The sequence below is a fragment of the Vipera ursinii genome (genome assembly GCF_947247035.1).
Source record: "Vipera ursinii genome assembly, chromosome: 5".
NCBI lineage: Eukaryota > Metazoa > Chordata > Lepidosauria > Squamata > Viperidae > Vipera > Vipera ursinii.
In genome coordinates this window covers 74,439,271-74,454,395 of record NC_139518.1, presented here as the reverse complement: position 1 = coordinate 74,454,395, position 15,125 = coordinate 74,439,271, and the positions used below count along the sequence as shown (strand labels likewise).

The window sequence follows — 15,125 nt, the reverse complement described above, 5'->3', positions numbered from 1 at the left end:
CTCCACAAGGCTCACTCATGAGGTCTTGACCACCTTATTAGCAGAAGTGTCTGCTATAATCAACTCAAGGCCACTAGTTCCAGTGTCTACGGATCCAGAATTCCCAACCATCCTCACTCCAGCTACTCTTCTCACTCAAAAGCTCGGATCTGTTCCTGTTCCACCTGGAGATTTCGGAACAGGAAATCTGTATCATGATCAATGGAGGAGAGTACAACACCTCGCCAACTGCTTTTGGAATCGATGGAAGATGGAATATCTTTCTCTTTTGCAAAGTCACAGAAAATGGAAAAATCAGTACCCTAATCTCCAAGTTGGAGACCTTGTTCTGCTCAAGGACCAACAAGTTCAAACAATTGAGTGGCCCATGGGACTTATCGAGAAGGCCATTCTTAGCGATGATGGGAAGGTACATGAGGTAAAGGTCGCAAAACAAGGCACCATAAAAACCTTCATCAGACCCATCACAGAACTTGTCCTGCTTTTGCCCCTTGAAGACTGAACTCGTTGCTTTCCTGGTTGGATCCTGACTCCAAGAAGAAAAGTTATTTGAACTTTAATCTATACTATTTGCAGCCTGTAATGGCAGTTCCTATTATTGCAATATGTATGCATGTTATTTCTTATATCTCTCAGGGTTTATGTCTTATATATCTCATGTTGATTTTATATCTTTCAGGTTTTATGTCTTATATGTATGCACGTTTATTTCTCATATACAGTATCTCAGGTTTATCTCTTATATTTTTCAGGTGTTTTATGACAACAAGCAAACCACAAACGTGTATTTGCATTGTATAACTACCGTTATATGATTTCATATGGTGGTATTATGTAATACCAGACAGGGAGTGTGCTGCCACCACGTAGCTGTTTTGGAGAAATTACAATGTGGGCAGTCAGACCCTCCTACCCTATGATGTATTTCCTCTTCCCTCCCCTTTCTGGGATGGACTTCCTCCTCCTTTGTCCCTGGAGACTTCTCCTTCTCCATTAACCAGCAAACATGTGATAACAGCAGACATGTGCAGATGCTGGGAGTATTACCATTTTCTGACCTTGGAAATGCTTCAGACATCATCTTAACGCACCCCACCTGTTGTATCCTACTCTACAAGCAATAAAGGTATTTCTAAATGATAAAAGTGTTTTCACGAGTTCAACTATCTGAAGAGAGAGCTGTTAATGGTAATGGCATCTGCTTATATAGACCATAGAAGTCTTAACAAGGGATTAATTACAGTACAATGGCTTTTGATCCAGAATACTGACTATAACTAATAATTTATTGGGACAGAACATAACAGAAGAAATTGAACAATTAAATACCCTGACAGAAGATTTAACTATTCAACAAGCCCAGACAAGAAAAAAATTCAGAGACAAACCTGACAAAATGGATAGAAGGAAAAATTTGCTACATAAAGCAGAAGGAATTTGAAGATCAAAATGAGAAACAGATGAAAGAAAAAATGGACAGTCCAGGACAATTACACCAAGAGGAGAAAATAATGAGAAGATTTGGTATTTCTATCAGAGCCCTCAACCCTTCAAAAATGGAGATTTCAATATGATTTATTTCAATATGATACTACAACACAAGAACTCTTTGATGACCCTGAAGCAAAGAAACAGAGAATGACATGGCAAAGGAAGAAAGCCAGAATAAGATTGAAGAAGAATGGACATATTTAAGAGGCCTGAAATGGAAAATATCTAAATAGACAGGATTATACTTGGATTATGAGAGATTGTTTTGATGTGCAGATAAAAATAGTGGCTAATTAAAAAAAACTTAAATGTTTGAATATCAACAGTTAAATTGAAATATTGAATAGTTTAAATGAAATTGACTAAGATGCATTTACTGTATGTTAAGAGTGATATAATGTAACTAATATACTTAGATGTAGTGATAAGAATAAAATTATAAGTCTAAGCACGAGAGAGCAGATATAAAGGAGAAGAGAAACTAAGTATTAAATGTTGAAATGGGAGAAATTTTGGTTATTGAATTTATAGTATGTGGAAATTATAATGAAAACAAGAATATTATATTGTATTATTAACCTGTTGATGTGGAAATGAGATAGATAGAATGTGTATCTATATTATTAGGCACTGGAGAAAACTGTGATAAAGGGAAGTGGGGTCACCTAGAAACATGAAAATGACAAACTGCAAACATTTAACTTTAATATTAATGCAAATTAAAGCTGGAAAAATTTATAAGGTGATTGATGTCTTAAAGATGAAATGTTAAAATAAATAAAACATATAAAAGTATTGAGAAATGCAAGGAAACCATTAAATAACTGATAGATAAAATAAAAAGTATGTTAATTTAGATAAGAGACAATATGTATTTAAGGAAAAAAGAGAGAAAATATTGGCTATAACAAACTGGAGATTTCTAACAACATGTACCTGTATGAAATGGAACTATTGTAATCCAGACACCACGTTGCTTTTCAAAGATATAAGTGTAATATTGGGAGGAGGAGGAGGAGGAGGAGGAGGAGGAGGAGGAGGAGGAGGAGGAGGAGAAGGAGGAGTTGGAGAAGGAGGAGTTGGAGAAGAAGAAGAAGAAGAAGAAGAAGAAGAAGAAGAAGAAGAAGAAGAAGAAGAAGAAGAAGAAGAAGAAGAAGAAGAAGAAGAAGAAGAAGAAGAAGAAGAAGAAGAAGAAGAAGAAGAGGAGGAGGAGGAGGAGGAGGAGGAGGAGGAGGAGGAGGAGGAGGAGGAGGAGGAGGAGGAGGAGGAATCCAAAAAATAAAAAATGGCTCTTTCCATTTCATTGTTTTGTTTTATTTAAAATTAAAATAAATCAGTTGGAAACATCAAAGGAGAATTAACACACAGGCATCACACTGGACACAAATTTGTAATAAATAAATTTATATACATGTTAAAATAAAGTAAAATAGTTTTGTTTGTTTTTAAAGTGTGCAATTTAGGGATAATCTGAATAAGTGTTGCATTAAGACTGCAGTTTCAGATTCAATCCACAAAGGGGCGCTAATAGATTGCAGTTATGTTCATCTGAAATTACTGGTGTGACAGCTTCAAGGACTGCTGAGTTGCGAATCACTCTTGTTTTTCCCTGAATTGTTTTCCCCAACTGTTAAGTCCAATATACAGGATATAGTGAGATCTTCGTGCTTTAGTATCCATTCTCTGAATAAAAATTCTTGAATCATTTGGTGAATAATTGCTATTGCAAACTGTAAAACTGATCATGATGTGAGGTCCATCATAGTTAACTAATGCAAATGGCAGCACTTAGATGACTTTGAAAAAAGATATCTAAACAGGGTTAGATCTGGTTAGTGTTTGGAAGAGTGACCATCAAGAAATCACCAAGAATATACAGTTAATTGGGAGGACAAAGATATATCCTGAAATAAACAATGGCAAATCGTTTCTCTAACTCAGACATGTAGTCATCATCTGGAATCAACTTAAGGGTTATTTCAGTTCAAGTCAATTGTCATAACTTTCAGTCCAGCCATTGTGTAGGCAATTATAAGATCCCAACAAGAATCAAGAACCTGTGTCTTCATTTTCTTGTTTTCCTTCTCCATCCTCTTAGAGTAGGGTTATCTCATTTTGCACTATGCAACTAGTCTTCAACTTACAACAGTTTATTTAGTGAGCATTCCAAGTTACAATGTCACCGGAAAAAGTGACTTATGACCATTTTTCACACTTACAACCATTGCAGCATCCTCATGGTCACATGATCAAAATTCAGACCCTTGGTAACTGACTCATATTTATGATAGTTGCAGTGTCCCGTAGTCATGTGATCTTTTTTTGCAAACTTTTGACAAGCAAAGTCAATGGGAAAGGCAGATTCACTTAACAACCACATTACTAACTTAACAACTGCAATGATTTACTTAACAACTCTGGCAATAAAGGTCATAAAATGGGGCACTTAACAACTGCCTCCCTTAGCAACAGAAATTTTAGGCTCAATTGCAGTCGTATGTCGAGTAGCTAATTTTTCTGAAGGATCAGCTGTAAATAACTAAATGAATTGGTGACACTGCTTAGGGGCAGCATTTTTCAGTGGTGTGTTCTTACAGAAAGAAAAAGAAAGGTAGCATATATCCTGGGTATTTTTTATACCATTGTATAGAGATACAGTATATTGGTGGCATGGGCTGTGGGAGAGTGGGAGGGAATGGCAAAGCCCCAAAGAAACAAAATATCCTAATGTTGCAAAATAAATTCCACTCCAAAATGTATTAGTGTGGCTTGTCATGACACTAATATGAAATGGTGGAGTTGCCCTATGTTGACACAAGCCAATTTTCATCATTCTGGCATCTTCCTGGCAAGGTGTGGGCCCCTCTAATTTATAGGGCACATAAATAAAAATAACAATAAAGTTGGAAGGGACCTTGGAGGTCATCTAGTCCAACCCCCTGCTGAGTCAGGAATCCCTGTACCAGGGGTAGGCAATCTTGGCTGTTTTATGACTCGTGAACTTCAACTCCCAGAATTCCTGAGCTAGCATAGCTGGCTCTGGGAGTTGAAGTCCACGAATCATAAAAAAGCCAAGGTTGCCTACCCCTGCCCTGTATCATTTCATACAAATGGCTGTCCAGTCAGTCATCTTGACTTTCTCTTTTACCTGAGAATGTTTTATATGCAGTAGTTTCATCAGGATGATTGTGCTTCAGTATCATTTTGCCTTTCAAGACAGTGGATGAACAAAAGTTACAATAACCCAGATGAAGGCTTCAGTAATCCAAATCATTTCCGAAACGGAATGCAGTTCAACTGAATATGCTTATACTATAAACCCGTGTGTGTTTATAGATAAGTGGGATTGGAATCCAAGTTGCAAATTCTCTATTTACTTTTTAAAAATAGTAATATTCTGTCCCTAAATTTGATAAATTTTTAAATGTAAAATTCATTTTTCTTGAGCAATAACAGAGAATTGTAATCTGTTAGCCTTGTGAGATAATCCATGCAAGAAGCACAGCCAGGAATTTTAGCTTTACCTTTATTTTGTAAGGTTGTATTACCAGAATCCTGCAAGTTTGAAAGTACCTCTTCCATCCCTCTCTTTCACTCTCCTAAAAACTATGGATGGTTCCTTCTGAGATTATTTTACTATCTGTTATGTACTGGGCTTGTGGTGATACACCACGTGCGTTGCTGGAGCAGCTAACGGCTCTCCAGTAACCCAGACTAGCTGTCTCCTATCCTGCAATTGGCTAGCCCCAGGCGGCAAGAATGGGTTCAAACTTATTGGCTGCCGCCTAGGGGCTAGACTATATATTGTGGCTGGTTGCAGCCACGTTTCAGTACAGTTCGAGCAAGAATAAAGTATGTGTTATCCTGTACTCAGCCTTGTGTCTTCCTTCCTGCACCAAAGAGCCCACTACTTAACACTATCTCTCCTCTTTTAGACTAAAAATTAATTTATCAGACCACTGTATAAGTTCCAGCTCTTCCTCCTTTCTCCCAAGTTCATTGCCATATACCATTACAAAATTCCAAAATACGCATACTGGTTTACTATTCTTTAAGCTTAGAATTGCAGCCCAGTCTTATATAATCAGTAAAGGCTCTGTGGAAGTGATTTTGACAAGGAAGGATCCTTTGGACTGTATTATTGGACAGGATTCCTGGGAATATCAGGGATAGACAAATATAGCTTTTGCAAATATATCATGGATAGCCAGAGTCCTCACCTGAAGCACAAATGACCGGGCTACAAATTATGCAGATCTATGTTAATATGCAAACATTATGCAAAGACATTGCTCTGGATAAGTCTATAATTCTGGGAAAGGTAGAAAGAAAGAGAAGAGGACAAGTAGTCAGAAGGTGATAAGGAGAGACTCAGTTATAGCAATAATGGGTGCACCATTGGAAGACTTGAAGGATCAGGAATAGATCATTGTGGTTGATAAGAATGGACACCTACTAGATGGCACATGATCAAGTATGGAATTAAATGTAGACATCGGAACTTAGAAGAGGTTTTGGCAGTATACCTATAATCACCAAGGAAAGTTTCTGTTTCAGATACTGGTCATACTTTCTTATGTAAACTGGAAACTTCAGTTAGTGTGTTGAAGCAAGGTCTTTCATTATTATATTTACACATTTTTCTTTGCTAACTCAAGTTCAACATGCTGTTCCTGGTAGAGTGCTTTGCACATGTTCTGTCCTGATTGGCCTATTTTAGGGCCTGGCATATGCTTTAAATATCTAGCTCTATTTTAATTCCCATTCTTGTACTCAAAAAGACTAGATTTGTTTTTAGAACTAATTTATAATTCTAATTCACTATTTTAAACAGATACTGAGGGGGTAAATCTGCTTTTTTCTTAGTAGTAGCAAGCAAGCACTTGACAAAACATTCATTGCTGTATCTTCAACCACAAACTTTAACCAACAGCTCCAAACTCCGCAATCAAGAGATGTGACCCAGGCCACATTTTCTGATTTCCATAAGCCACACAACCCTGTTTAAAATATTTCTCTCTCATAACTTCAATTCAATTCCTATTTCAATGGACCACTGTTGATTACTCCACTAACAACTGATTCCCCATAAAGATGCAATTTCTCAAACTTGATAAGAGTTGCTTGAATTTTGTAAAGGCAACCCCTTTGGAAACGTATCAACCTGGCTGCAGTGCGTAATAGCTGCCATTGGAGCCCGTTTACATAGGAATAAATGGCTACAGAAGTGCTTACCTGTGAATATAGTATCCCCATGTTTTTCCTTTTAATGCCACTTGAAGTCCTTTCATTAAATTTCTTTAAAATGGGATCCACAAAGTCTCTTAGCTGGACGTGGTGAAGAGTAAAGTAGCCCCCAAACTCTGCATTTCCTTTAGGTTCCCTGTGTTCTTCCTATCCTTGCTGTAAGTGCTTTCTTAATCAGGTACAGAATGAGAGGCTCCACCCGGTGAAGTAGGGGTGTGTATTCACTTCCTGCAAGTTCTCACAAAGTTGTACAAGTTACAACAGAGCAGTTATTGGCACACTTGGGTCAGTGAAGCAATAAAAAAGTGGTTATCTTAAGGAGGTTTGGAAACACCAGCAAAGATAAAACTAAGATCCATACAGTTTTACTGTATCTTTATGGAGAGTGGAATGAAACCACAGAAATGCTGAAATACAAGAACATGCAGGTAGGCAAGTTTAAAAAGTGCTCACTTCCTACTTTACAGCGACTTGTTTGGAAGTGTTCCTAGGAGCCAATGCACCGGTAAACCAGAAGCAATTTGTTCTTAGCCCACTTGTATTCAGTAGACAATGTAAATAATCACACCCTAATCCTTATTTATATGAGTCCCATGTTTCATCTGCTCAGTTTAATGGAGGGATGAAAATGAAATCATAAGATATGAGCAACAGGTCAAAGGCTTGATGTCAGTTGAAGGATGTTGAATAAAACATCTGGGAATATTGCTTTTTGCTGAGAGAGAGGGAGAGAATTCAACAGTACAAAACATCAAGTCATGGAAACCAATATATTATGTAAAAGTTCCAACCTTAAGAGATGTCTTAAATATAGGTCCATCCAAAGCATTATTTCTAAGAGTCTACCTTTGTCAGGAAAAAAGCAATGTCTATATTGTTGCTTTTTTTTTAAAGGAACATAGTAATCAGACGTTGAGCTTAACTCAAAGATCTTACTCCTTGATGTTAATTAACTGCACATCTGAGCTTTTAGGGCCAATTGGAGAATGTATTTAAGCAATGTCTGGGGGAACAAACATAGACTGTCCCCTGCTACCCTAAATACCTCTGAGTAATATTGTTTGGTCAGTGATATTGTTTGGTCAGTACTGAATGCAAAAGTAAATGAGGAAGTGCTGGGCACGATTTGCTTTAAGAGTACATTAGGACTAGCTATAGCCATAAATCAAAAATAAACACAATGCTTCTGATGAGTCAAGTGCCCTACACTCATAACTGGTTGATGCAGATTAAATACCTAAACATGGGTAGAGTTGTGGATTTAGTCTAAGATTTAACAATTTCCCAGATAGTTCCATCTAATGCAGTTTCAACCATCATATTTATTATAAAAGAAGCTAGCTGCTGGGTTTTTTTTACAGAGTTGTACCACACACATATAGGAAAAAACATCTTTGTTTTGGTTCCTTGACCTCTAAATTAAATGCTGAAAAAAGAAAAATTATTAGATGAAGACGCAAACAAGTTTCTGTAAAGTGGTGGGAGAAATCATGATTTTGGTGTTTGTTTTTTTAAAAAAGCATGCTATTTATGAGAATTCATCTCTCTTATTGGCTTCTTTAGTTAATTAAAACAACTGAATGCCATCATGCTTTCATAGCACTGACCACAAATAATTCCACACAGCTATATGGAATATTTTCTCTTACTATATGCAATTATGGCCACCATATAAAACTAAAATCCTGAGTTTTCTTGATTTATAATATGACATTAAGAGGATGCAAAGTCCTGTAGGAAGTGAAAAGTGTTTTGATAGAGAAGACTGCAGAGAGAAAAATCAAAAATTACCCAACATTATTTTCTCATTTCTGCTTACCTTTTCCCAAAAACGTAGCAGAGAGAATTATTTTGTTTCATTTGGATTCTGACTGGTTATAATGTTTAATTTTCTTTCTAACTTGTTTAAAATATGCACTTAATTTGCTCTGATGGCATTAGTCTGCTTTAAAATTGTGATTTGGAGGTATGCTTTTCAGTGGAAAGAGGCTCAATGACATGCTTAATGAATAAATACAGTACAACTAAAACCTCTCTCTCTCTTTCTCTCTCTCTCTCTTATTCTCTCTCTCTCTTATTCTCTCTCTCTCTCTCTCTCTCTCTCTCTCTCTCTCTCTCTCTCTCTGTGTGTGTGTGTGTGTGTGTGTATACACTAACTAGACAGAGCATTTAATTCAAATTTCAATACTTTGGAAATTCCATCATTTAATTTGGGAACTTAACAGAAGAATGTAATTGTCTAACTGCTGATAGACCAACTCTGCCAAGTATGATCCTTTAGAAAAAGTTCTGGCTTGTCTTGCTAACAAAGTTCATTTTCAGAAGAAGTCTGAAATCATTTTATTGTTGGTCTTTGACAATATTTTTTTAAAATTTGCTTTCAAAGGGCACAAGAAGCTTTGCTATCCTTGACTGAACATAAACCAAGAAGAAATGAGCATAAGATGACTAGGAGTTCCTAAAAAGAATATTCTGAGACCATAACTGAACCCCTTTTTTGTGGCAATCCCTTAGATATTGGTACACTGCTGTCATGTCACCCCTAGTCCTTCTTTTCATTAAACTACACATACCCAGTTCCTGCAACTGTTCTTCATATGTTGCTGTGTTCTTTGGCATGTGTGTATAGGTGCATATGCAATACGTTGCCTGTGTTTGATATAGCCATAAAACCTATCTTGTCCAGAAAGCCCTCAAATCGCCCACCCATGCATCCTTATTATTTTAGGCAGAGAGAGAGTGTGTATTCTTGCTCATAGTTTCAGAATTAATTCATTATTGGGTTTTGCATTCAACAGTGAGGTGCAAAAAGGCAGACAAAGCAAAACCAGTTCCCCTTCCACCTTGGACTGTAAATCCTATAGTTTATGAGATATTACCTGCATGCACTCCCTTTAAGACAGGGTGATACCCTTATATTTGAATTCGTCAGGTGCTCTTGTTAGCAGATATGTTCCTAAATATATGCAGAGCATTAAAATAATATTAAATGATGAAATGGAAAGCAAAAATAAAAAACATTTATTATATTTGAAGTAAAAGTTGGATTTATTCATAAATGTTTGAATCCTGATCCATAGAGTGGCCAAGGGTCAGACATGGCTGAATGGCTGACGAAGATGACAAAAACGACATCTAGGATATCTAACGACATCTAAATGACATTCTGAAGAGAAGGAAGCACAAGAAAGAGAAACACAGAGATTCATTTAATTAACTATAAGCCAGATGGGAAACAGACATGAGGATAGCATATAAGAGCTTTCCTCTTCTCCTTTGATTGAATGATGTAAAGAAGTGATACCATCTCCAACAGCTAGATATAACTACACTGTTATTGCCGGTAGGAACTATCCTTTGTAGAAAAGTAGGAACTATGCTTTGTAGAAAGTTTTTAGCACTTTGGTTCCAGACACAGATTTCATCTGCATTAAATGGTAAGTCACACTGTAGGCTAAAGTTACCAGAAAAATGTTTACCTTCATGTATAAATGAAAGAATATTAACCATGAGCTGTAAGCATAGCTTAGTCCAACTAACCAATACCGTTTAGTTACAAAATACGATAAGCATTCAAGAAAAAAAATGGATGTGTTCCTTCCTACAATAAGAATAAACTTTGAAAACTGAAAATTTAAATGGAGAGGCTGATTATCTGAAGAACTGCTTGTCCCTCATAGTTTCTACCCATCTCATACGGTTTGACAGAATCAGGATGTTCCAGATTCGATCAATTAAGCAATGTCAGTTGGTGAGACCAGTGGTGGGATTCAGCTGGTTCGCACCACTTCGGCAAAACGGTAGCTAATTTTTTGTTGCCCAGGCCCAGAATGGACTTCCGGAAGCAGCATCCAGACAAAGAACTGGTTGTTCACATATCTGAATCCCACCACTGTGTGAGACCCAGGAAGTATACGCCATTCCTTCCCCACAATCATATGACTCCCATCCACCCTCTTTGAATTTAAACAAACCCTTAAAGCCTGGCTCTGTTCCCAGGCTCTGGATTGAGTGAGTGATGGACTCCCGATTTGATATTCTATTTTTTTAATTGTTCTTTTTCCTATACTTTCTGATCATATATTCTGTGTTTTTCTGTAGCTTTATTTATTGCAGTTTGTAAGCTAACCAGATTCATAACAGATTGAGATATTATACATTTCATAAATAAAGCTTTCTTTGTTCAACTAACTTAATACTTTTATAAGGAGAACTGGAAAGAAAATGCAAGTTTTGGAAGTGCAATTATCTCTGCTTCTGATTTGGTACTCTGGGCATATTGCTTTTGGGGTATTATAGAAATTGGTATTGTTTTGATGCAACTATAATAAAGGACCAGCATTAACAGAATGTGTTTTAGTTACATTGTATAGATTGCTATAGGAGTATCAGTGCAAACTTGCATATAATAATATACATTGTCGCTATTCAACTGATAGTAATTCCACACTTGAAATGTGTGGGAAAACTAGTCTAAAACACAGTGGAGTTACTCTTCTTTGGATATATAGGTGTGAAGTGCAAACTTTTTTTACATTGGTACATCAAATAATATATGTAGCAGATATAACTATATAGATAAGTATGTATATATGTGTGCGTATATGTATATGTGTGTGTGTATGTATATGCACACACACACACACACAGTACACACATACTGGCTGTATGTATGGTGACATAAAAAGGTAGCTTGGAAGGAGATGAAGGGGTAAGTCGCTTAGAAACATACTTTACTTTACTTTTTACTTTTATTAAATTTGTATACCGCCCTTCTCCCGAAGGACTCAGGGTGGTTAACAGGGCATATATAAATAACAATACAAAAATTAAAAAGGAATTAAACAAATGCCCAATTAAAAATTACAATAGCAATAAAAGACCCATTAAAAACCCTAACGTTCCCCATCAGGCCAGACCAGATAATTCAAATAAGTGGGTCTTCAGACCGCGCCGGAAGGAGCAAAGGTCCGGTGCCATCCGGAGCTCAACCGGCAGATGGTTCCATAGCGCCAGAGTGCCCACAGAGAAGGCCCTCCCCCTGGGGGCTACCAGTCGACATTCCCTGACCGGAGGCACCCTGAGGAGGCCCTCTCTGTGGGCACGCACAGGACGGAGGGGAGTTGACGCCGGCAGCAGGTGGTCCTCGAGGTACCCTGGACCCATGCCATGTAAGGACTTAAAGATCATAACCAAAACCTTGAACCTCACCCAGAAGACAACTGGTAACCAATGCAGCTCGCGGAGCAAAGGTGTAACATGGGAGTACCGGGAAACTCCCAAGACAACTCTCGCGGCCGCATTCTGTACCAGTTGGAGCCTCCGAGTGGTCTTCAAGGGAAGCCCCATGTAAAGAGCATTGCAGTAGTCCAGGCAAGAGGTCATGAGCGCATGAGTGACCATACACAGGGCATCCCGGTCCAGATAGGGCCACAACTGCCGCACCAGGTGAACCTGGGCAAAAGCCCCCCTAGTCACAGCCACTATATGGTCTTCCAGAGTAAGCCGTGAATCTAGGAGGACTCCCAAGTTGCAAGCCCTATCGACGGGGGATAAGGACTCACCCCCCATAAGAAGAGGTGGAATATTTTGAATGTCCCGGGATGCCGGAATGCACAGCCACTCAGTCTTGTCAGGGTTGAGCTGAAGTCTGTTCCTCCCCATCCAGGCCCGAACCGCCTCCAGGCAACGGGACATCACATTGAGGGCATCACTGGGGTGGTTTGGGGTCAAAATGAAAAGTTGGGTATCATCAGCATACTGATGATACCCAACTCCAAAACCACGAATGATCTCAGCGGTTTCATGTAGATGTTGAACAGGAGAGGCGAGAGGACCGACCCCTGAGGAACTCCACAAGCGAGAGTCCTAGGGGTTGACCTCTGACCCCCTGCCAACAATGACTGCGAGCGTCCCAGGAGATAGGAGGAGAACCACTGAAGAACTGTGCCTCCCACTCCCAATCCCCTGAGACGCCGCAGGATACCATGGTCGATGGTATCGAAAGCCTCCGAGAGGTCTAATAGGACAAGGACAGAGGAATGTCCTCTGTCCCGAGCCCTCCAGAGATCATTCACCAGAGCGACCAATGCCGTCTCCGTGCTGTACCCGGGCCTGAAACCCGATTGGAATGGGTCTAGATAATCCGGGTTCATCCAGGACCAGGGGAAGCTGGTGCGCCACCACACTCTCAACAACCTTCGCAAAAAAGCGAAGTTTGGAGACCGGACGAAAGTTATTCAAAACAGCTGGGTCCAGAGCAGGCTTCTTGAGGAGAGGTCTCACTACCGCCTCCTTCAAGACGGTGGGGAAATTACCCTCACTCAAAGAAGCAGATATAACTGCCTGGAACCAGCCTCGTGTCCTCTCCCGAGCTGCATAAACGAGCCAAGAAGGGCACGGGTCCAATAAACATGTGGTGGAGCTCAGCCTCCCCATAATCCTGTCCACTTCCTCAGGGGTTACAGAATCAAACTCCACCCAGATAACATCGACAAGACCACCCGTGTCCTGATCGTCAGACTCTGCCCAGTTGGAGTCCAGACTGGTCCGAATCCGAGCGATTTTATCCAGCATATGTTGACCAAACTCCTCGGCACGACCCTGCAAGGGTTCCTCCCTCACCTCCTGATTAAGGAGGGAGCGGGTCACCCTACACAGGGCGGCCGGGCGATTATCTGCGGACGCGATGAGGGCAGAGAAGTAATTACATCTCGCCGTCCTCATCGCTGCGAGACAAGACTTAATAAAGGTTCTTAGTCGCAACCAGTCAGATTCGGATCGGCTGGACCTCCAACAGCTCTCTAGGCCCCGTTTCTGACGCTTCATCTCCCGGAGCTCCGTGGAGCTCGCTGGGATCTGCACCGGGTCAGGGGCCGCAAGGGTACTACTCGGTCAAGTGCCCCAGTGGCCGCCCTTTCCCAGGCTTCCACTAGGGCATCCGCCGAGTTGTGAGCGACGGAGGCAGGTGGGGACCCCAGCACTGCCTGGAACCTGTCAGGATCCATTAAGCGTCTGGGGCGGTACCATTTAATTGGCACCGTACCCCCACAGCGGGGGGTGGCAAAACGGAAGACCAGCCGCAGGAGGTAATGATCGGTCCATGATGGGCATAATGAATGGAGAGCCGCCACCAAGATCATCAAACAACTGTCCAGATAAGAAAACCAGGTCAAGGGTGTGGCCTCCCTCATGAGTTGGTTCAGAAATTACTTGCATCAGGTCCATGGCCGTCATGGAAGCCATGAACTCCCGAGCTAGCTCAGATGAACCTCCCAGGGATGGTAGATTGAAGTCACCCAAAACTATAAGTTTGGGGAACTCAATCACCAACCCAGAGAGGACATCGAGCAGCTCGGGCAGGGCTGCTGCTGCACGACTAGGCGAAAAGTACACCAGCAGCAAGCCCAACTGCGCCCCCGGACCAAATCTCAAAAAGAGAGACTCACACCCGACTATCTGAGGAACGGTGGTCTCCCGCGGACATAAGGTCTCCCTAATAGCTACCGCCACACCCCCACCCCTACCTTGAGCTCAAGGCCGATGTAGCACCCGGAAACCTGGTGGGCAGAGGTCAACCAAAGGGACCCCACCCTCTGGGCCCAACCAAGTCTCCGTGATGCAAGCCAGGTCCGCATGCTCACCCTCAACTAAATCCCGAACAAGGGGAGCTTTATTAACCACGGACCTGGTATTTAGGTACACCAGTCGGAGTTCAGGAGGCTGCACATCCTCGCTCCCAGAACCTTGGGGAAGAAACAGAGGGTCGGAGCGCCTCACCACTTGCAAATAGCGGAGATGGCCCCCCCGGTGACGATACAGCCCTCTGTTTATGCACCTGCTGCCATTCCCCAACGTCGTGGGAATCGGTAGTCCCACGACCTGCTCCAAAGCCCTGGAGGCAACCACACCCTGTTCTCCCCGCGCGGCCAGACCCAGGCCTGGCCTGAGCCACGGTTGATTGACCACCCCCATAGCCAAACAACCCCCACCCCCACCCACTCCCACCCCTCTCCCTAACCCCATAAAAAATTTTGCTAAAAAATTAACCAGGGGCCTCCTATTAAATTTATGTTGAAGGCCCCTGCCCCTGCCCGGCCATCTCTCAGGGTCCCAACAATCAGGCCCTTCATCGAGATTGGAGGTATTAGAAAAGGCGGGTCGCACCCAGGAGAGGGGGGCACCCCTGAGGGCGAACAAGTCTGTGCTGGTATATCGCTGCATATAAGTCCGGCAAGTCCAGAATAGGCAGTCCCATAGTTGGTAACATAGGAGGATCGAAACAAGGGAATGAATATCTGGACCCTCACCCAACTTCACTGCCACTCAGTTGGGTGCCCCCAGAAACAGGCCACCCCCCGTCACCTCACGACGGGTTGCAACTCTGT

At 41.1% G+C, this 15,125-nt stretch overlaps 1 protein-coding gene across 1 annotated transcript in view; it reads right to left on the bottom strand.

Annotated features, from left to right (window-relative positions):
* The window catches only part of ANKRD22 (ankyrin repeat domain 22), a 41,588-nt gene extending 34,603 nt beyond the window's left edge, over positions 1-6,985 (bottom strand). The window contains exon 1 of the mRNA XM_083363447.1: positions 6,727-6,985. Within this exon, the coding sequence (XP_083219573.1) occupies positions 6,727-6,747 (21 nt within the window). The 5' untranslated portion in view covers positions 6,748-6,985. The remainder of the gene's footprint in view (positions 1-6,726) is intronic.
* Between the last annotated feature and the right edge of the window lie 8,140 nt (positions 6,986-15,125).